Source organism: Molothrus ater, chromosome 10 (assembly GCF_012460135.2).
Source record: "Molothrus ater isolate BHLD 08-10-18 breed brown headed cowbird chromosome 10, BPBGC_Mater_1.1, whole genome shotgun sequence".
NCBI lineage: Eukaryota > Metazoa > Chordata > Aves > Passeriformes > Icteridae > Molothrus > Molothrus ater.
The window spans coordinates 9,378,980-9,401,640 of NC_050487.2; the positions used below are offsets into that span (position 1 = coordinate 9,378,980).

At 39.7% G+C, this 22,661-nt stretch overlaps 1 protein-coding gene across 3 annotated transcripts in view; it reads left to right on the plus strand.

Moving 5' to 3' along the window:
* The first annotated feature begins 860 nt into the window (after positions 1-860).
* NYAP2 (neuronal tyrosine-phosphorylated phosphoinositide-3-kinase adaptor 2) overlaps positions 861-22,661 on the plus strand; it is a 136,663-nt gene continuing 114,862 nt past the window's right edge. Inside the window, exons 1-3 of one of the 3 annotated variants that reach the window (XM_036388405.2) lie at positions 861-1,531; positions 1,631-2,126; positions 8,669-8,911. In XM_036388405.2, coding sequence (XP_036244298.1) covers positions 8,706-8,911 — 206 coding nt within the window. In that variant the 5' untranslated portion in view covers positions 861-1,531; positions 1,631-2,126; positions 8,669-8,705. Of the gene's footprint in view, positions 2,127-8,668; positions 8,912-22,661 lie in introns of all 3 variants that reach the window. The other 2 variants (XM_036388407.2, XM_036388404.2) reach the window with 2 other exon arrangements.

A 22,661-nucleotide genomic window follows, 5' to 3' on the forward strand; every position in this document is an offset into this window, starting at 1 on the left:
CATATTACCAGTGAATATGAGAGACAATTTTAGCATCAGGCTTTCTTCAGGCCGTGATTCCAATGCATGAAGGTGGTCACTGTGTTTTTCAATGAGTTTAGTTGGCTATCTTGAGTACTGTTGAATGTGGGGTAGTGTTGATATTCCTGGGGTAGGAATCTGCAAAAGTTGTGGGGTAGTAAATCTGCAAAAAGTTCTCCTGTGCTCTGAAGGTGAGGTCTTATTTATGTGACAGCACAGCTTTTGATATGAACATGCATTACTTTGAAAGGATTTCATTCCATGACCATAATTTCTTTTATTAGTTTTAGGAATAAATTCAACTGTTACTGTAGCATCAGAATCAAGATTTATGCTAGAGAAAAATATGCCTGTAACTTACAGAAGAAAGAATGAAATGTCATTTGACAATGGGATAATGCAATCTCTGCACATTCAGCCATCACTCCTTTCCCTGGCTTTGGTGCAGGGAGTGAATGCTTTTGCTTTGTGTCCAGGCTGCAGGTTTGGGGGAGAGAAAGCAAAACTGCACATACTCTGCAAGGAGGAGCTATAACACAGATTGATCCGGTTCAGAAGAAAGGAAATGTTTTCTTCCAAACCATTACACAAATTCTGGATAAGCATAAAACTGTGTAGTTTCACCCTGAATGCTTTTCAAACAGAATGCTTCTTTCCAGAGTGTGCATGTCAATATAAGGCAAATGGCATAAATGTCACGCTCAGTCTGTCCGAGCTGCGTAGTTTTGTTCTTGTGCAATGGGAGCAGGTGGTGGGAGGTTGTTTTGATGGGCTGAGAAGCTCCTCCCCTCCTTCCCCAAGCAGCATTCTCATCTGCGTCAGCAGTAATTGTGTGCCTTGCACTGCTTTTCAGTGAGGGTGAGTGCAAAAGATACATCAATGTGAGGTATCAAACCGAGGCTTAGGTGTTGCTTTTAAGTGGCTACTCATTTCCTTGAGCCATAATATGGGCTAAAGGTTAACTAATACATTCTCCGTGGAAGAACAATTCCTCTTTTTTTTTTGGGGAAGGGAGAAGGAGGGGGAAAGGGCGTTGTTTCATATTCTTTCCTACCTATAGACTCCATGTGATGTACAGTGCTGCTCATGCAGATTCCTCCCCTCTTCCCCCCACTGGATTATTTGCTAATCAGACTTCAGTGCAGTGGCGATAAGGGCGAGACTGTTGCCTAGCTAGGCGGCTGTGCCGGCGCCCGAGCCTCGGAGGCAGGAGAGACGCGGCTGCTGCGCCGGCTCCCGGCGCGCCCCAGCTCCGGCGCGCCGCGTGTCCATGGGCCCGGCGCGGCGGAGCTGTCCGAGGTGCTAGGATGCTGGTTGCAGCCGGATTGCAGCGGGAGAGGAGCCCCACAGTCCTGCTGGCACCCGAAGGTAGGCTTGCTCTTTGTTTGAGAATCCCTGATTAATCAGCAGCAGCATCCACGGACCCGGGCAGCTGGAGAGAGCAAGCCTGCCTGTAGTCACGGGGGAGAGACAGAGACGATGCCACGAGCCAGACTGTTTCAGACCTTCTGTAAGTGGCAATGAGCGAGCAAGCATCTTTCCTGCTGCAAGAAGCCATTTGGATAGGATATTTGCTGTTCCTTATATTCCTTTCTTTTTGTCTCCACAGAACATATTCAAATGAGGCACCTTAGAAATCTCTGTGTTAGTGCATATGATGGTGCTGTAATCGTCTGTGTTGTAAAGTGGGTAAAAATCATCCTGTTTCTTCTCTGCTGGACCTCAACGCAGGGTGTTGTTTATACCCTCCCGTTATCCGTACCCTCTCCTCTCTGAATGTGGATTTAAAGAAGCAAGCACCTGTCTTTTCTTTCCACTTCATTTTTAAAGCCAAACTTTCCATGCCATTTTAATTGTATGTTAAGAAGATCTGTAACATAACACATTGACTTATAGTGATGTCGAATTCTACAATCTGGGCAATTCTGCCAACAAGATTTAATGCACTTTAACTGAAGAAAAAACTGAGCCTAACTGAAAATCTGTTTCTTATGGTGCTGAAATATCCCTTCCGACTGCACTGAGATAACCACAGGAAAGGGCTTTTACAGGCAAAAGTCACCTTTGATTATTGCACTTAGCGGTCCCCGTGGACTTGAATTTTGGTACGTACTTGTTTTAATACATCATATGAGCATGCTAATAACATATGGTGCTAATTAGAATGAAAAAAATAACATTACAAAATGAAATAATGAGTTGTCAGAATGCATAGTGATGAGGTTGCATGTAGTTTTAGAAGGTATTAATCAAGCCATTGCTAAACTAAAAGCTGAAGTCTATTTGACTGGTTTTGTGTACTTCACATGTTGATTGTGCTTGTAATAAAGACATTTTGCAGCTGATTTTTTTTTTGTTCGTAAAAAGCACTGTTAAATAATTAAAACCATTCTTTTTTTATTTTCTGATGAATTAATTTAAATAATTTCTAACATCTGTGATAGTCACTTATCAGACCCACGGCACCATTAATATTTTACAGCACCTTAACATGATGCTGGTGGTAGTGAAATCTCCATTTCATTTTCTTAAAGAGGAGGAAAAAAATAAGTCCATCAGCAAGAAGCTCGTGATTTCTTCTGAGTCCAAATGCACTCCTATTTGCATAGAGAATGTGTGTATATGTCTGCTTATTGTGTGGTTTTATTTCTTGTTGTTATTTGTAAGTCGTCTGCATAATAATGGGATGATAAAAAGTCATAATTGCACTTCAGTGCTGGCCATTCTGAATCTAGGTTTGCAATTGTCCAGCATCCACACGTTTAGGAGGAAGGCTTATTTTCCTCTGGGAATAAAAGTGATAGAAGTGTTGCTTTATTGCAAAGTAAACAACAGCTTTTACATCCTGGAGTCATAGGGGATCATTGTTAGCAAAGACCTTTCTCCTTTTCAAAAGGCACCCTGGAAGAGGGCCAAAATTCAAGGCCCAGACTATTTTTTTTAGTTCTTAAAACTATGGGGAACACAGCTTTCCCCTAGGAAGGGTAGGACATCAGCAGAAATTGACTATTCCTTTAAACCCATGCAGTAGCAATTTCAGTCTACTGAAGGAGACACTTTTAACCTCTTTAAGTGAAGGGCTCAGCACTACTTAGCTTTAGTGATTTCACCCAGGTGCACAGCTCATGCTGTGCAATACAATGAGTACCAGGTATATAATCTGCAATCCTAGCCAGAATATGAAGTGTATTTTTTACTTTCAAATGACAGTAGTGATTCCTTGATTGTTTTTCTTTAAATAGCTGCATATATAGTTGTCAAATGATATGTAGTAGGAAAGTTGCAGCCTATTTCAGAAGGTCTTTCCTCTTTGACATTATAATTTTGGGGATCACTGTATGTGAAAACAGAAATGTCATTTTATTGTTAAGAATTAGCAGGGAATGCATCTCTAGAAGGCATTTCTTAGCAAGTTGTCTCATCACATTCACTTGTTTGGGTATTTAAAATATCACTTGATATAAGGCACAGTTATGATAGGAGACAGAGTTCTGCGAAGTAGTCTCTAGTATATTTTTCCCTCATTAATTTTTTCTTGATTCACTGAAAGTATTTTTTTTTTTTTACACCCAATACCATTAGGTCCTTATTAGTGCTGCTGTGGTCAGCAGTTTGTAAAAACTGGATACAGCTGGCCTGTCTGCTTTTATTCTTGCAAGAAGCTAGAATACAACAGCTCAGACTCGAGGGTTCAATGGCTGGTTATCCCTGTTTGTGCAGAATCCTTCTGATATAATGAATTTAGTGAAGGGAGTTAAAAGATAATGAGAAAGCAGATGTTCTTTCAAAGAGAGGAGGCAGTGTTTGGGAGGGAATCAGGCAGTACTGGAGAGGTGTGTAGTAGGACTTGATAAATTTGAGATTGGACTCAGGACTTTGGGCAAGCCCACACTTGTTTTTCCATGGTCTCTTCTCCTATGCTAAATTAAAAAAAAAAAATCCCTCTGGTTTGGAAGAAGGCAATCAGTGCCTTTGTCATTACTTCAAAAAGCTCCTTCAGTTTAATGTCAGCATTGCCAATTTTCAATGCAGCACAGCTGCAGCTTATGGCTGTCAAGCAAGCTGAAAAGCAACTGATATTTTGGGGATCCTGATGTGAATAAGAGAACGGCATGTCAGAATCTTCACATGTAGCACTGCTTGGATACTGTGATATTCAGTTGATTACTCATATTCTGAAATCAATATTTTTCACACTGATCATGTGAAAAGGAGGTGGTTTGATCCAAAATTCTGTGTGTGTGGCATCAGAGCAAAGGGTTGGATTAGAAGTAAGGTATGCAACCGTCCTGTGAAACACAATGCACTATGCTCTCACAGAAATTGTATCTGAATCAATACAATGATCTTGAATTTAGTTATGCAAATATTTTTAGGCGAACCAGGAAGGGGACTGCTTGCCCTTGCCAGTAAACCAGATGCATTGGCAGGGAAGGAAAAAAAAATAAATCTTTCTTGCTTTACTCCTCCCATGCTGACAGCTGAATATACGAGCTGTGCCAGTGCGAGCTTTGGTCCAGGCGTACCTGGAGGGGCAGGTGTCAGTAAGCAAGATGGATGTGACGGTGGGTTTTTCTCAGTGAGGTTCCACAAAGTGCTAGTCTTTAAGAAGAAAAGTGTACATGATGGAGAATTCCTTCTTTGTGTCCTTGTGCTTGGATGGATTTTCAAAGATGCTCAGTGAACAGCCAGAATCAAGTTCCTCCAAACAATTTTTGTTGACCTCTCAGTATGTTAGCTTCAATAGCTAAACTCCAAGGCTCTTCCTCTGCCCTGTTGTCTCCTTTTGTTCCCTCACAATGAGGAGGGGAAAAGAAAGGAGTGTCTAAAGAATTTCTCAAGTGGTGCAACTGCCAGTTATAATTTTCTAGGATTGCTTGATTTCAGAAAATAAAATGCACCGAAAGCAACTTGATTACAAATACATAGGTGACTGTGTATAGTCCTTGTTAGTGGCTAACAAAGTCCCTGACTACAGTGTGCATGCCTAACCCCTACGTGTTAGGGATACCAGGATTGTGGGGCCTCAGCCTATGTTACTTATTTAGCCATTTGCATTTGCAGAGTTTTAGTCAAATATGAATGTACTCAAACAGAACCCTTGCTTGTGCCTGTATCTGCCCTGGCAAATGGTTAGGAGTTGCTCACTGCCTGAGTTTACCAGTCATTAACCTTTGCTCAAAAGCTGATCAGTGCTGTCCAGCTATTTTCCAAGGAGGGGGACAGAAAGGCACTGCATAGGACTCCAGGGGCCATATGTGTTGATTGCAGCCTGTTGTAGCTACTGAGCACATTCATTAAGGTAACATATTCTCTGAAGTGGCATTAATACCTGTAAGTAAAATTGGTCCTGGTGTGCTGCCCAAGGAATACTAAGACTGTAAAAATGTTTACAGCAATTAATTAAGCTTCTTGCTCCTGCTGTTTGCATTTTTAATCCCTGCTTAAGTATAGCATGCACAACTGTTCACTATTAGTAAACGTAGTGAGACTGTAAAATACCACATACACAGGAGGTACGAGGGGTTTGAATCAGAAGATGCTTGCTGCTTGCACAGAGACTTTTTGGAGTTAGTGCCATAAGAGCAGGTTCAAGGTTCTGAAATATCTGTGTGTCCCCTGCTACCCCCAGGAGTACCTCAAACTGATTTTGGTGCCACAAGCACATGAGGATCAACAGTCACAGGAGGAGTTCAGTTGCTCAGTACTGCTGTGGGATTGGGCCCCTGTTAAGACAAAGAAGAGATCTTGATCTATTTAGCAAATAGTAAATTTTTGCATCATTTAGTAATAAAAAAAAAAATCTGCAGCAAACCAGAATATAAAGTCTCTCCTCAGTTCATGAAGCAGAATAAGGGTTTTTTATTTAATTCTTTTGCAACTGAAATGATGTCATCCTTCTGTTTAAAAAATAAACATCATAACACAAGGAGATTCAGCATATCCTTAATTCTCAGCTCATTTCTGACCTCCAAAAATAAAGGAAAAAATGAGGGAAGAAATGCAGTAGAGTCACAAAAGACAATGTAAAGCATATCATGTGTCTTGGGGAAAAATGGATGAGAACTGCATTTATTGAAACCCTGTTGAAGTTATCTTCAGTATAAAATTTCCTATTATATTTCAGAAGTAAACCATGGTCACTGAAGAAATCAATGACAATACTGCCATTCAGGTCACTAGGGTGAAATTTCTCTGTTGTGCAGATTTTTTTGAATTTAATTCAACATATGCTGAAAAAAGATTTTACTAAAAGTCAAAAATGAAATACACAATAAAATAACAATCTACTGGGGAAACAACCCAGATTTTAACCATCAAAAAGCAGATATCATTTGAGGAGTTTAGAGAAAGGGGAGTTAGAGCTGTCTGTGCTCTTAGCATTGCTTTTAATCTTGTAGCCTTCATGCTGTAGAGAGAGACTCAGGAAGGGGCTTTGATATCTGGCCTTGCTTTTCTTGATCACCAAGGTTAGGAATTAGCCTGAAATGATGTCTGCTGAAGAATCATAACATTCATGGAGTCTATTCAGCTCACTGCCAGCCTTCCAACATCCTCCTGTGCAGACAGTGTGCTACTTATGGTGAACATATAGAATGGCTGAATGCATATTCCAGCCCAGCAGAGTTCCAGCCAGCTCCAGTGTCAGAGCTGTGTGAAATGGCATGCTGGCACATTGGGCTGCACTAAGACCTCCTTCACTGCTTTTACCCTGCAGGGATTTGTAGGAGATGCTTATACCCATGTTTGAAAATGCTTAAAGATCATTTCAGTGACCCTCAACCTCAGCCTTATTTTCATGTTCAGGCTTAGCTGATAGAAAAGGTTGTTCTTGGAAGGCAGGAGAGGTAATAGGAGAAGACCCTTGGCATCCTCTGAGTCTTCATGATTTTAACAGTTGTGTTACAATTGTACAGAAATAACTTTGATATGCAGGCACGAGAGAAAAAGGGGAAATTATCAGTGTGCTTTTAAAGTATTTAGTGCCTGAAACTAGCTGCTTGTTGCCATTGTCAGCTTCAAAAGTTCCCCCAAAGCAAAATGGGGGAAAAGCATTCAAGGGTAGAAATACATTTCTCTACTCTATTCATTCCTTGCATTTTCAGAGTCAGGGCCCAGATCTGAAGGCCCAGAGAGGATTTATAGAATCCTTAAGATCATTTATATTTATTTTCAGTGCCAATCTAGACTAGAATTTTACTTCTCCAGTTATGTAATAAATATTAGAAATATAACCTCGTACTAAGAAATAAGGGAAATATTTTTGTCACTGATTCCACAGGAGCCCTGCCCCTAAAATCAGTGTGCAGACAGGATTCTTATTGCCTATTCAATAAGATCTTTTCTAGCTGTTGTGTTGGCATGTTCTGAGGCTGATTCCGAGAAGCCACGCCATCCTTCTTCAGGGAAGGGAGGAATGCTGTAGCAGTGAATAAGCAAACGTGCCTTAGAGAGCTGAGTTCAGCTGCCAGCTCTGCCAGCAAGGCACTCAGAGGCTCCTGCACCAACTCCCTGCCTGGGGGATGAGGGCTTCTCAAGGGGCTGTGTGCAGGTAATGCAGCTCAAGCTTGTAATATTCTGGACCTTACAATAATCAGTATTTAAAATAAAATGGAACAGTCCTATTTTTTTAACTTCTATTTTACTAGTTTAATAAGTTTAATCCAGTCCTATCCAGCACAGACTTTAGAGATAGACAGTCTGTCTCTTGAAATTCTACCTTGCCTTTAGTCTCCTGTAGTATTTAGTGATGTGTCTATACACTCGAGCTCTTGCAACTCCCAGGAGTTCTGTTGATGAATGGAAAACCTTTGGGACCTTGCTGTAGAGTTTTTAGGCTGCCTGCCACAGACCCAGGAATGACCCAGGGGTCTAAGTGTTTCTGCTCCGAGGTGTTTAGCAGGGGACGCTGTACACCCCAGTGTCTGTCCTACCTCTGGAATACAGATTCTTGGAGACCTCAAGGGTCTGTTTTGAAGGTACCAGCTCAGCTGGACATTCATATCCATTCTTAGAGCTTCAAGATGTTAGGCAACAACTGACCATGGCTTATGGGCTTATATCACATTAATAAGAAATACAGGAAAATATTTCACAATATTTCTTTCTGAATTTTGAGCCTGAAGAATGCTTTTACGTTTTTTGTTTCAAAAAACGGAACAACGTTTTTCACCTTAACTTTAGAATATCCTGCAGATATTAAGAACTTTTTCTGGTAGTCAGAATAGGATTTTATTTTCTGGTAATCTGCTCTGTTGCAGCCTTATCTAAACTGTAAAAGAGGACCTCTTTTCCTGTGATGGAAACCTTCTCAGTTCAATTCAAACTGAGATTCAGGATGGCAGTGTTTATGCAACTGCTGGGGTCTAGGAAATGGGAAGGGGTGGAAGGAAATGTTTTTGGGATTTAAACAATATAATTTTTTGGATCTGCATTGCCTGGAGGAAGAGACTCTTGGTTTTGTCTCCTCTTGTCTCAAGTAATGTTGTTCTGTTTTCTGAATTGCTTTGTTTATTATCCTTTCAATGGGAAAGTCTGAAAAATTGTCTCTTATGGAGATGTTAATTACAACTGACATGATCTTGCTGTCATAAACCATAGGCTATTTTCCTACTGATTAAGGTATTATGTGTTTTTCAACCTGCAGGAAACATTGCTTTCCTTTGTTCATTATCTCCTGCAAGATGATGAGTTCTAATCAGGAGGAGGTCACTTTGGGCGCTTTTCTCCAGTATATCGAAGATATGGGGATGAAGGCCTATGATGGCTTGGTTATACAGAATGCATCAGACATTGCTCGAGAGAATGATCGCATGAGGAATGAAACAAACCTGGCTTACTTGAAAGAAAAGAGCGAAAAACGCCGAAAACAAGAAGAAGCAATAAAACGGTAAATATTTTGATAAAAAGATGAGTGGTCTGGCAGAGTAATGAGAAACAAGGGATTCAGATATGGTAAATATGTGTAGAGCAGTTGATTTCTAAGCAGCTTTCTGGCAAAAGCAGTACAGACCATTGCCCTCTGTCAGGCCTCTAACGTGTGGTTTACATTGTGTAGATATTGCTTGAGCCTGTGTGCCATCTTGAGCAGGTGTGATTTGTAACAAAAAGTTTGAGTGCTTGGAATAGATGTAGATCTAGTGACAAATGGGTTGTCATCCCCTTAGTGCTTTTAGATGAACAGTTTATAATTTGTGCAAAAATGTATTTGTGTGTGAGCAAGACAGGGACAGTCTCACAGGTCAAAATAGACTCTTCTTGAGCTGATGTTTTAAATCTGGTAAATTTTCAAAACCTTCTAACTGGTGTCTGAGGTTTTTTTTTTTAAAAAGCATCTATTATTTACATTTTCCTTTCAATTCTGTGATCTCTGAAGTCAGTAACAATATTGCAATCACTTACAGGAAAATGGATCAAGCCCCTGATGGGCAGAACCCTATAACAGCTCTTCTTGAACAATTCCATTGATTTTAATTGACAGTTAATGAGAGGAGCACTTGCATGACCTGGCTGCTTGTGCCAATGGATATCAATGAAATCTCTGTAGCCTCTTGGAGAAGAAAAGAATGTTGAATGGGATAGATATAAATATTTATTGCATACACGTTTGCCAGTACAAAAAATTGTTTTTCTAGAGGTGAAGGTAAAATTCTGCAATAGCAGTAAATCCTCCATCCAAATCCTTAACATTTATATGTGAATGGATGGCTTGAGCATAAACTCATAGGAGGTCCTTTGAATTTTTTCCCCCAGCATGAATCTTCTGTATTTCAGTTTAAGTGATTAAATTTTATGCTATGTCTTGGGTACTGTACACCCAGGTATAACAGACATGCTGTGCTGTGAACGTTCAAGCAACGCCTCGGTAGTCTGATAATTTTGATGGAACATTAAAAGGAAAAGAGCAGCACACAGTTTGAGAGAGGAGGGAGATGAAGGAATTTAAAGCAAAAATATGGCTGCTTTATGTTCGAGGAAGTGGAACTATTTGGATTGTCAGTAATTTCATTGGAGTGATAAGATTAATGTGAAATTAAGGTGAATACAGCCAATTAGGCTGTACTCTGGCTAATCTGCTTGCATGTACTTTTATATGTGTGACCATAAAAGTTACTAAGTACCAGAACAGATTTTGTTATGAATAGGTTTCTTGGGACACGAGAGAGTAACTTTTGGACCTACCTGTTTCTTTATAGTCCTCTAGCCAAGCTCTTCTACATCATTTGAATAGTAGTGACAGTATTTCCTACGGTGTGGTTGGTTTGTGTGGTTTTGTTCATTGATCCTGGCAAAGCGATTTGATGAAGAGCTCTGGAGAAGTACAGATGATTTAGGGCTGAGCCAAACCATGAAATTCTTGCCCACACTCAGCTGAGATCAATGAGAACAGAATATTTATCCTCAGTCATAGAGCCAGAAGACAGGAGGTAGAGGACCTACCAACAGAGTAGGCTTATTAGAGGAACAGCATGTATTTGTATGTGGTTTGGAGATAACATTTCCTCAGTACAGTGCTCTTCTGTGGGAAACTGTTTGCAGTGATCCCCTCTGATCCCTCCCTGTAGGCACACAGTTTGGGGTAATTAGGATAGGGCCGGCCCAGCCTCATCCCCAGTTGGTTTCAGCTGTGAGCAGCAGGTGAGCAGCACTGACAGCAATGAGCCATGGAGTGCCCAGGGGCACTGCCCAACCACCAAAGGGAGCAGAGGGCACACAGGTGCAGTGCATCAACAGGAGGGGATAAAAGGCTGGGCTAAAGAACAAGGAGGGCAGATGCTTGCAGCCTTCTGAAGTGCTCTGATGTTACTCTGTGTGGGCAGAAGCCTGAAGCCTTCTGATGAGGTATGGTGTTACTGTGTATGGGAGAATGCTTAAAGCTTTCTGAAATTGTGTATTGATACTCTGTATGTTGTGGCTATCTTAACTGGGGCATGTGCTGTGACACCTCCCCACTTGGCTTATCTCAATAACATTGAGGGGAGGAACAATGTCTGCCTGAGGAAACAATATGGGAAAACACCTCAGGAAATCTTGAAAAGCACTTTCTTTAAGTCTTTTTTGCTTTCTCCCTTGTAAACTTGGAGAGGTAAAAAAAGATACATGAGATCAACCTTTGGTTGGAAAAACTAAAAGCAAGACCAAGGGAAAATACCTGATTTGACCAAAGGAATCATGGTGTCTGAAGTCACTTAGGCTGATTGCAATTGAGTTGGCTCCCTCTAGTAACTGCCAGAGTTTCATCCAAGACCCTGTTGTCTATTGAAATGCAGCAGTCAGGAAACATAAAGTAGGATCACTGATTTCTTCTTTGTACTGTACTATATTCTTTATGTCTTTACCTTGTCTTGGTGGATATTTATATTATCCCTAATTCCTGAGAACGTGGCCTAGATAGCAAGTGGTGCACATGTGCAGTGGGAACTGTTACCAGTCTGGGGACTCCCAGTAGCTGAAAACAGTCTCCTTAGCAACAAGGGAGCCATCCCCTGTGATTAACTGCAGGTAGATTTTTGGGAAGGAGAGGGGGTCCTAAAAATACTCTTCTTTTTGCATATGAGAATCAAAATAAGGCAGCCAGAAGCCTTTGGCACCTACAGAGAATTATCTGCTAGTCCAATTATTGAATTATTTAGAAGCTATTCAATTTTAGTGTTCAGATGGCCTCTATTAGAAGAAGGCTGTTTGTGTATATTAACAAGATAATAATGAGTAATACTTTGTCTAATAAAGTGGTGGTATTCACACACAACACTATTTAGAAGCAGCTGTTATTTACCTAAATCATCTCATAACTATGCTGAATGACTAAAGTTCATTGAAATGCATTAGTCTGAGCAGTTTGAAACAAGATCTGAAAAATGACCTTAAAAATACTGTTTGATTGTACACTTTGCTTTCCAAAGGATGCATTGGGTTGTGTTTCTTCAGTAGCACTGATGTACCTTCAGTGTGATTGCTGTCTCATGGTGTCTGGCTTTGATAGGTTAATTGTGGGGAAAAATGTATGGATCCATTGTACATTGCAGGATAAACACAGCGTGTTGGATTGGGAAAAATAACAGCAACTAGTCTTTGTCTAATCTTGCTGGGCTGAGTCAGCTGATCTGATCTGAATTTCTGACCTAATTTTAGTATGGTTCTTAGCGCTCATGCGGAGAAAACAAGGTTAATGTGCTGATTAGTAGATGAGAGTAAGGCACAATAAATATGTAGGTATATAGGACCTAATGTATAGATGATTTTTCTTCCATCTTTTATTCATCTGGTCTAATTACATGATCATTGTCTACTCAGAGAGCTGTGTCCAGATTAAGAGAAGGCACTGGCATATTGCCCACAAAGCCTATAAATTGCAAATAAAGTTATGGAGCAGTATCATTTTCACCGGCAATACCATGGGATGTACATTTGCCATGATACAATATCAGCTGTAGGCAGCATTTCTGGGAACAGAAGGTAGATTTGCCTCAGCTATCGTGGGTGCCAGGAAAAAGGTGAGTATTTGGAGTTTATCTAGGGCATTTGTTGGAATTAGCAATTGCTTTCTGACTGATCCATAACTGACATGCACATATTTAGATATGTTATTAATGTTTTGTGTGGACACTTCACCAATGTTTTCCCCCTTTTTAATTGCACAAATATAAAAGCCTGGTAAGAAGACCTCCTTCCCTGAAGACTTGGACATGCTGCATAAATCAGAGTGCGTGCTTTCAAAGGTCTGGCTTCTATTTTTTGTGAATCATTCAAGTTATTGTCAGGGAAATAATTTTCACTTGTAACACTGTGAAGATGTGACTACTCTAATGTAAAGCTGGTGGTATCAGTGGGCATGAATTTCTGCCTGCCAAATCCTGGACTTAGTCATCAAAATATTTACTTCTAATGGTTTCCCTTACTTGTAGCTTGTTCCCAGGACCTAAATGGCTCTATGGAAAGCCTTGCTTGTGCTTGTATCCAGACAGATGCTGTCAAGAGGAGGAGCTTTTAGGGGCACTGTTGTGTGCTAAAGCTAGCAGAAATGGGCCAGCCAGCCAGTGGCAGAGTTAAGCTCTTGTAGTAAAGAAGGAATTGTAATGAACAGCTGTCAACATAACCTCTCCTTTCTTTGGCAAACCAAGTACTGAAGACTGACCCATCAGCAAAAGTAAGATCATATTTTTCTCTTGCTTTTTTTTCTGCTTTGAAATGGTCATGGAAGTAATTGAATTCAGGTATTATCTTTCTGTAGTTTTCTGGCATTCCTATCCTTAGTTTCCCTCGTGAACAAGACGTAAATTTTGTGTCCTTTAGCTAAAACTTGTGTTTTCAAGCGTGGGTGACAGCAAGAAAATATAAAAAGATTTCTATGCATGGGATTATTCACTGCCAAAAGCTCTGTTCAGCTGAGAAAATGTCTGTAATCTTAGACTATATGGACATGCTGAAGAGTTTTTACCAAAGTATTTTTACCAGAATAAAAAATAACCTAAAATAATTTCATTATGAAATGAATTTTTATAATTTTGTCTTGAAATCAGAACAATACTTTAGGTGAAAGTATTTTCATTTCTTTTTTCTGAACATCGGTCTGTAGTTGAAATTCTGGGTAGTAAGCTGCGCCTTTCTAAATTTGCAGGAATAATTATGCTTGCTAGATTACAGTATGCTTATAGCCTGACCTCAAAAAAAATTATGAAGGAAGTGCATTAAATATTATGGGTCATGGTGAGAGCCTCAGCTGAAATACCTGTAAAAAAATTGAGATATTATACATTACAAACTTGTTAATCCATTGTTTTTGTCTCAGTGTGTTGATGTAAGTTGTGGGGGTTTTTTGTTTGTTTGGGGTTTTGTTTGGGTTTGTTTTGAGGCTTTTCTATTTGTTTTTGTTTTAAATTCAAATCTGAGTTCACTTGATGAATGTCATTTCTCGATATGAGGTCAGTGGTATGTGCTCCTTTGATCAAAAGGTTTGTGCTATGAGGAAGCTTAACTATGGCACTGTTGTTTTCTTTATCTTCCTCCTGGACATGTTGCATGCTCATTTCATCCTAGATTAAGTTATTGCTCTGATACCACTGTTATGGTGGAAATGGCTGATGAGGTGTTATAGAGACTAATTTTTCTATGATTTCAAAATCCTTTTCTCATGAAAATATCCTGGGGTGTCTTGTAATTGGTTCAGTGTAGAAAGAGTAACATTAATAGGTTTATTTTCATCAAGAGTAAGAAAAATGGTTTTGAAGTGAGTGACCTCCAAATGTATTTTTGTTGCTTTTATAAGTAAACAGATGTGATGATCTAGCCAACAAATCCTCCCTTCCAAATGCTCGTATCCATATGGCTGCCTGTGTTGTTGCCACACGAAATAAACAACAGACACAATGCAAACTATTTTATATTGCTGTTATTCTGAGAAGTTTTATTTTAGAACAGTCATGTGATTAATGTAATTTAAAATTTACCAGAGAGGCTGATATCCAGCCTCACAATCCAAAAGACCGAGGAAATAAAGCAGAAATCATTATCACTTTCCTATCTAAACCTTGATGTTATTTTCACAAACTCTTCCTTTTTAGGGCTTCTACCTACAACTTTTACTTCTTCTCAGGAAGTTTACATGGTCTCTTTCCCTTCATTGTTCCACTAATTGCTCAGACTGATCCACTATGGTGGGTGTGTTTTTTTTCTCTCAAGATTCATCTGCTCTGTTTAAAAGCACTTTAGGAGTGTGGGGTCATAGACAGCCTGGAAGGCTTCTAAAGGGATTCCAGTCCCCTATTCTTGTTAAAACCCAGTGGAAGTGTCTGGAAGCTGTTGGTACTCTCAGGGCTGCCTGACCACCTGCGTCAGTGGGTGAGCTGGCCTGGCTCTGAGCCCATCTGGGTGTGTGCTCCCATCAGGCTGAGTCACCCTGGAGGTGTGCTGTACCTCTGGACACAGCCCTTGGCTCACTGCTGCTGGGAGAGGCTGGGGCTCTGTGGATATTAATGGACAGCATGTAGCCATTTGTTCTCACTTCTATTTCCAGTCTCTTCTTTCACTATCTTTTGGTTACTCATCAACTACAGGATGTAGTTAAAATTATCCTGCATTTCCGCTAACCCAAAAAGCCCTCTCAGCAGGAGAGATGCATGTAGAGCTGTAGAAGTCCATATTTTGCGTAATCCTGTAGAGTTCTGGTGGTGCCATTATATGGAATCAAAGGTTTGCATTTGTTTGGAAAATATCTTCAAGTATGTTACAAAATTGCAAAGAGTAAAGCAGAATTTAATTAAAACTGTTGTTATGAAGACTGGATAAAAAATAAGGAAGACTGTTCTCAAGCATGCCCAGATGAATTTTTTATAACTGTTTCAGGATGGACTTCATTAATAGAGGAATACATTCAGTAATACAGCACAATTCAACGCAAATTAAAAGCATAGATCTGGCTCAAGCTTTCCAGTAATCAAAAATGCTCCATGCTGAAGTTCATGGACCCCTGACAAAGTTTGTAATTGCCTGTGACCCAAATTTAGAGCACGTGTTGCAACCTGGAGGACAGATACTTGAACAAAAAACACGTAAAAAGAAATCTTACAGCCCACTGTAGCAAAATTGCAGCTAGCCATGGTCCTAGACACTGGGAACACACAGCCCCAGTCTGAGAACCCAGCAGAGCTGATGCCTTGTGCCAGCATTAGAATAGTAAGAGTGAATCTTTCTGTATCTTCAGGAAAATCTATCATTAAACAATAACTGTTCATAAAGTTGAGGAAAAACAAATGTTTCCTTTGAGCAAAATAGCTCAGTTCATTGCTCTTTTCAGGGCCATGAATCACAGCTGTATTTGGCTGGATTTAATATTAATAAAGATTGCTTTAAGCCCTATCCAGCTGGCAGGCATCTGTGCCCTTTGCATGTTCTCCTCAGCACCCTCCTGACAGCTATGCAGACTTTTATTTATTTATTTATTTCTATTCTTTCAGAGGGAAATATGCATGATACTTGATTATTTAATTGGGATGTTTATTTCCTTAGCCAGAATTAGAGAGTCTGTTCTTGGGTGTGTCCCTGGAAAAAGAGAATGTCATATCACTTCTGCAACAGAAGCATCAAATGAAGGGCATCTTGTCAAGTTATGTTGTATTAGTGGCTAAAATTTGTATGAAAAGAGGAATATGCATGTGCGCTATTAGATTTTCGTGTGATTGGATTAAAATAGGAGCAAGGAGAGATTAGAGAAGAAATGGATTGCAGAGACATTATTAGCTGTGGGTTTTATAGTTAATTTGAGAATGCTTTTATTTTTCCTTCTGGCTTTCTACTCTAATTTAAGTTGCAATCATAAGTAAAGTCAGTTAAAAATATATATAAAAGCAAATAAATGCACAAAGCCCTCAACACAAAAAGCCCCCCATGACACCAACCAACTAAAAAAGACTTTTGTGTGGTGTATCCTGAGCTCAGGCCTCCCTTCAGGAAGAGTAGAGCCCTCAGGAGGGCCCTGCTGGGCTGGGGCAGGTGCTGCAGCCCCCTGTGAGCTGCCAGGAGCCTGGGAATGAGCAGAGAGAGCTGCTGTGGTCCCACAGAAGGTGGGTGTCAGTGGAATTGGTTTGCATTTCCCTTTTTATTGCACAGTACCCAAGGACCCCAAATGGAAATTGCTCTGAAACACTACCCTAGTGCATGCAGAGCAAAGACAGCTCACAGCATGAGCTGAAATTGCACTCAACAGGTGACTAAAGGGGAACCTGAGGAATTAGGGGCCTGCTCATTTCCTTCCCTATATTAGTGGAGCACAGAATAAACTGCAGTGTGTCCCCAGTGGTTGTGATGAATTACATCCAGCAGCTCTCTCTGAAGGCTGCAGAGCAGCAAACACTTCCAATGGACTCCAGCAGATGTTTCTGGAATGTGTCAACATTGAGAAGGCCAAAGCCAGCTAAAACCCACAGAAATATTCCTGCCAACAAGTGTGTTTCTTGACAAAATGGCAACATTTTAAAGATCAAAAATGAGGGTAACTGCAAGGTTTTCCATAAATTAATAAGATTTACCTGGGTTTAATCCATTTCTCTTTTTGGTGGATTATACAGGGCGCATCTCCCCAGTAGATCCTCTGTGAGCTGAGGGCACTTTAGTTATTAAGTTGAGATCACATGTTGGAGCCATTAAGTGAATTGCTTTGAACAGCCTTCCCCTGAATGCCAGGGCAAATGCTGTATTTCATACCCTTAGCTAATTTCATGCTGTAATTTAATTTCGGAAACATACTTTTAATTGAATCTTTAAAGACAAAAGGAAACTGCTGAGTCCTTTGCTACTGCAAAAAGAGATTGTTTAAAAATGTAGCTCATCTAGAGAATAATCGTCTATAATTAAACAAAAAGTTTGTTTTGCTTCTCGGTGTGCAGCTATGGGGTAGCAAATTCCTGCTGTTTGTAGAATGCTCAGGGCTGAAGGAGAGGTATTGAGGAGTGTGAGAAGTTATTTATCTCATGCTCAGTTTTGTGACTCTGATGTGAGACAATCCTGCAGCCATCCACAGTAAGTAAACCAAGAGAGGCTAATTAAAAACTTAGTCTGCTAACACCAAAAGCACATTAGTAGGAGTCTGACTGGTGATCTCATTTTTCTAATTTTTGGTGATGAGATGAATTTGAGTGAGATATTAACAATTTTGTCATTAAGAAAACTCAGTAGCACAACAAAATCAATTATTTTCATCCTGAGACTACATCCAATTTTTTAGTAGTTAGATTTTTATATTCATCTGCTGTAGGCAGAGAGATTCAAGGTAGATTCAGTAAAAATTCATGTAATCTGTTATGTAATTTTATTGTGGGAGAAGCATCTTGATTGGATCAGTAGTGATGTAGATCTTCAGTTTTTCGGACATCCGATTAAAAATAATAGCAATTGATGCTAAATGCTGTCCACTCTAATGGAGAGGAAATCCTGGAGCATCACTTTGTGCTTTAGTACTCTGATTCCTTTAAATCAGCAAGTGATTTGCAATGGATTTTATTGCTATTGGAAAAAAAACCTATAGTATGTGCTGGAAGTGAGATGTGTAAGGGTGCAGTAAAAAGCATAAGGTTAAAAAAAGAGAATAATCTGAAATTAACCCATGAAGCCCCAACAGAGTATCTTCTAATGAGGGGAAAGAACAAAGACAACACCATGATCTTCCTGTGCTGAAAGAGCTCTGTATTTCCATGTGCCCTGAGCTGGTAGCAATTACAGGCTGAGTGATGCTGTAAGGTTTGAGAGCAGCCTCTTATAAGTGATGGGCAGAGTTAGGGGTATGGTGAGTCTATCTGGCTTTAACTAAAATGGAATTTTTATTTGGTCTTCTTGTGGGAAGGAGATACTGAGAGAATGAATTCTTTTTCAATACAAGTTATCCCTTTTCAGGCACTTATATAAACATGGAGACAAAGGGCTGACTTTCATTAAAAATTTCAATTACTTTGAGGTTGTCTGCTTTTACAGAATTTCTCAGAGGCTTGGGCACTCACTTTTTATGGTTAGACTCCTTCTAAATTATTGTGTAGAGTCTCTATCTCAGATTATTTCAAGACTTGAATATCTTTTCTCTGAAACCAGTAGCACACAGGAATATCCCCTGTATGTGTACTAAACACTGAAGGCCATGGTAATGCAGAGGTCTCTCAACACTTTATGTTAGATCCTTGTGTTATAGTGAGGTTCCTGAAAGTGCCTTGCTGGAATTCACCTCAAGCTGGCAGTCCTACGGCTACCCCTACAGAAAGAGAATCCCTCAATAAACCTGCCTTTGGGTTGCAAGTAGCTCCAGCTGCATTCCATCACCAAGTCAGCAATGGCAGCCCATATGATGCAGGTCTTCATTAGCCTGCTGTATTAGCAAGATGCTTAATTTTGGTAGCAGATGTTAGGACTCTGATGATAAAATGCTACCTCAGTGTCAGGAACACCTTTCACAGAAATTTCCTGTGTTGAACGTCAGCCTGTGTGTAGATTACCACATTAAGAAATGTAATGAGTGAATTTTAGGGTTGATTTGACATGGTTTTTATTTCACTGGAACAGCCATCTCCAGTTCTTCTTTTCTGAAGAAGTTCAACATTCTTGGTATTTAAATGGAAAAATATTCTGAAATTCATGTACTGCAGCTTATGCCAAAACGTGGCTGCTATCGAAGATTGAACTGCTAGTGTTTGTTACATAGCTATTGTTCTGAAATTAAAAGGTTTTTTCAGCAGTTTATCATAAATACAATTTCAGAGACAATTTTAATTATTTCAGCTTTATATCCAAACTGTTAGGCAAAGCAAAGTGCAGGGTTTTTTCCCCTAGGAAATCACATTTGTGCATTGCTGATCTGAATTGCGCTGCCTGGGCGCCGTAGCGGATGGGAGCCGCATTCGTGCTCGCCATGGCAACCCCTGGCTCACATGACACACTTTGGCTGGTGCAGCCAGGAGCTGCATGGCTTAGTGAGCACAGAGCCACACACACACCAGTGCCCATGTGACTGCTCCAGCCCAGGCAGCTCCTTAAAGGGACACTGGCTCTGAGCATCGCTGCTTTCACCCGCATCATCTTGCTTGCATTGTTTCTTCTCCTCTTACATGCCTTTGAGCATTTAAAAAAATGGATGAAGGTTGAAAAGGCTTGGCTCATAGATTTTTTTTTTTTCCTTCTGTCTTTCAATGGAAAAAAATCTATGTGCGAAGATAAAGTAGTGAGGTTTATAAGTAGGACTTTTTAAATTAGATATTAAGGAGCACATTGCAGTTGAGTGAACTACACTGAATATATTGTTTTCCTGGAAACCTTTGTTGCTGTCACCCCCTAGATTCTAATAGATTTCAGAAGAGTAAATGAGGACAGAGCAAAAAAATCAAAACTAACCCAGGTCCATTCCATCATCAACAAAGCATTCCAAAAGCACCTTTGTTCCTTTACATGCTTCCTCTTAGACCTGATGATGATGACAATGACATTGCTCTGACTCCTTCCCCAGCAAAATATAGACTGATAGAAGTTTTCCCTAAGTTATCTTGTTTAAAAGGAGCTATGTGTGGCATTTGATCAGGAAATCTGGAGGGCTGCAGTCTCCCAGGAATGAGTGGTGGTGTGCAGTGCAGAGCTGCCCTGGTTCCTGTGCTGTAGGGCAGGTGCAGCACATGCTGCTGTCAGTGTCTGCCCACTGGCACTGTTTGTACACGGAAAGGAGCTCCTGAAAAACTGATCTTTACTGAAACAATGGAAAGGAATCACTTTCTCCTTCTCTTTGCCTCTCCTCTGTCAGATGCCTGACTCAAGTGATGCGGTTTTTGTTTCTCATCTAGTTGGAGCCTGAGATTTTTGTATCAAGAACTTTGTGTGAGCCCAGCTACACCACCAGCTGCCTGACTGGAACGGAGAACACTGCACAGCAACAAAACACTGTGAAATACTTCATTTGTCTTAGTTATTACCAAAACCCCTTGAAGTTATTTAGGCTCCTGTCTGCTATGCAGATGTAATTTATCAAGCATTATAGAGAAACCAACTCCTAAGTCCCTGTGCTGAAGTTAATTTTTGTGATTTATGGTGTTGCTCTTGCACTTGAGGAAAATCTATTTTCAGTGTCCAGTTCCAGGCTGTCAGATTTTCATCTTCATTTCCTAAGTAATCAGTTAAGGTGCAAATACTGATAATTAACACTATTCAGTGAGAGACTGCTTGTTCTTCCTGCTACAAATGAGTTTATTATTTGGTTACCATTTTGGAGAAGATCTATGGTAGGGGAACAATAACCTGCTTTGGGAATTAATTTAGAGAGATACTTGTACCTAAATCAACCACTAAACAGAGAAGCAATATTATCTTTGTTACTAAGGACACAGTGACAAAGTGTTTATCCATGCATATCTGCCAGTGATTGTACACAGATTCTAATAGAAAATCAGCCTTTAAAAAAGGAGACATGTAAGGGAATGTGTAGTAAAACTCTTTTGACAGAACAATGTATTCTAGGTTACTGTTTTTATTGTATTTATATGACAGTACTGATTTTTCGTCTTATTTTTTGTTGTTGATACCTATTCTGATGTGTTATTAGGAGGGAAAGGAAACTTGGAGATTATGTCTTTCCAGGGCAGGCACTGAACAAAGGCCCTCTCCACTCCACTAAAATGTAGTGAAGATTTTGACAACCGCTCCCAGCAGTCTGCTGCTGCTCTGTTGTGCTGCGTCTGCAGAAGGGGAGGAGTGGCAGCAATATTTCCCCTTTCATGAACTGGCTTTTTAGAATTCCTTCATGCCTACAAGTGGGATTGCATTTTCAGAAAAGATTACCACAATCAACTCTTTTACTGAGAAACTGGCTCAAACTTCTCTTCTATTGTAAAATTTCAAATTTCATTAATTCAGTAAACTAATGAACTTTGTTGTCTAAAGGTTTGAGTTTAAACCACAGGTTTCTGTATTGTTTGTTTGCAGTTATGGTAGTGGAAAAGGCTATTTAGGCTCATGACAAAATATTTTGACTAGCCTTTTCCTACTTAGTCATTTGTTTGTTCTCAGTATATATTTATTGTGAATTGTCTTCCCAAGAGATTACAAACAAGATGGTAGCTTTCACTAACTGATCTTTGCTGCCATTAAACTGAATGCTGATCTAGGATGTTCTGTATGAAGTGGGTTTGTTGGGATGGGTCTAAAATTTGTGGAAATAATGTCATTACAAGTACACATCAGAAAAAAAAGCCCAATAACTTCATTGCAAGACGTTTAGGGTTGCTAAGAGACGGAATGTAATTATCTGCCAATTTGTTTACCATTCCCAAACACTTGGAAGGGGGAGAGCTGTGGGCTGCCCTGAATTCTAAGCTATGCACAAAATAAGCTGAATGCATTTTCTTGTCAAATGCAGTTTTAAGGGTATTTGGAAGTGACAAATGCAGTTTTAAGGGTATTTGGAAGAGAGCTTTGGCCTCTGGTTTCTTCCAAAATGTCTAATATCCATTATTGTCATTTCCCTCTCACTCTCCAAATATTCATTATATTCACTTTAACTGATGACACAAAAAAATCCCCAAAAAACAAAAAAAAAAAAACTGAAAAAAGAAATGCATAGAAATATGCAGTGTTTCTAGTAAGAGAATTAACAGCTGAGCTTGCTTGAAAATTATCCATTCTTTAAAAGTAGCAGCGTTCAGTGTTCCTGTGTTATGATGTCATTATTAATGCATGCTCATGTTAATGTAAGGTTGACCAGCATGTGTTGTTGACTTTTTATGTCTCTTTCTCCAAAATGTTTTGTGTTGGTTTGCACTTTGAGATAAATACTGCAATTAATATTGGGTACAAATGTAGTTTGTGCCACAATGAAGTTTTCATTTCTTGGTGTCATAATGTCTATTATGTAGGCAATATAAGATTTATGTCATCCTATGCTATTAAATTTCTTGGTTTTTAAGACATGCATCTGGTAAATTAAATATGGGCAGTAAACAGAGAGAAGCAGAGGTTTCTCCTCTGTTTTCAGAATGGCAACTTCTTCCATTACTCTTTCTTTAATGGAAATAAATATTTATTTTTAGCCAATGTGAAATCCTAGCTGTAAAATTAAAGAAATCCCCACAATACTAAGGAATAAGCAGTTCTCACCAGCTGAATAGTGAGCTCAAATCTGAGTC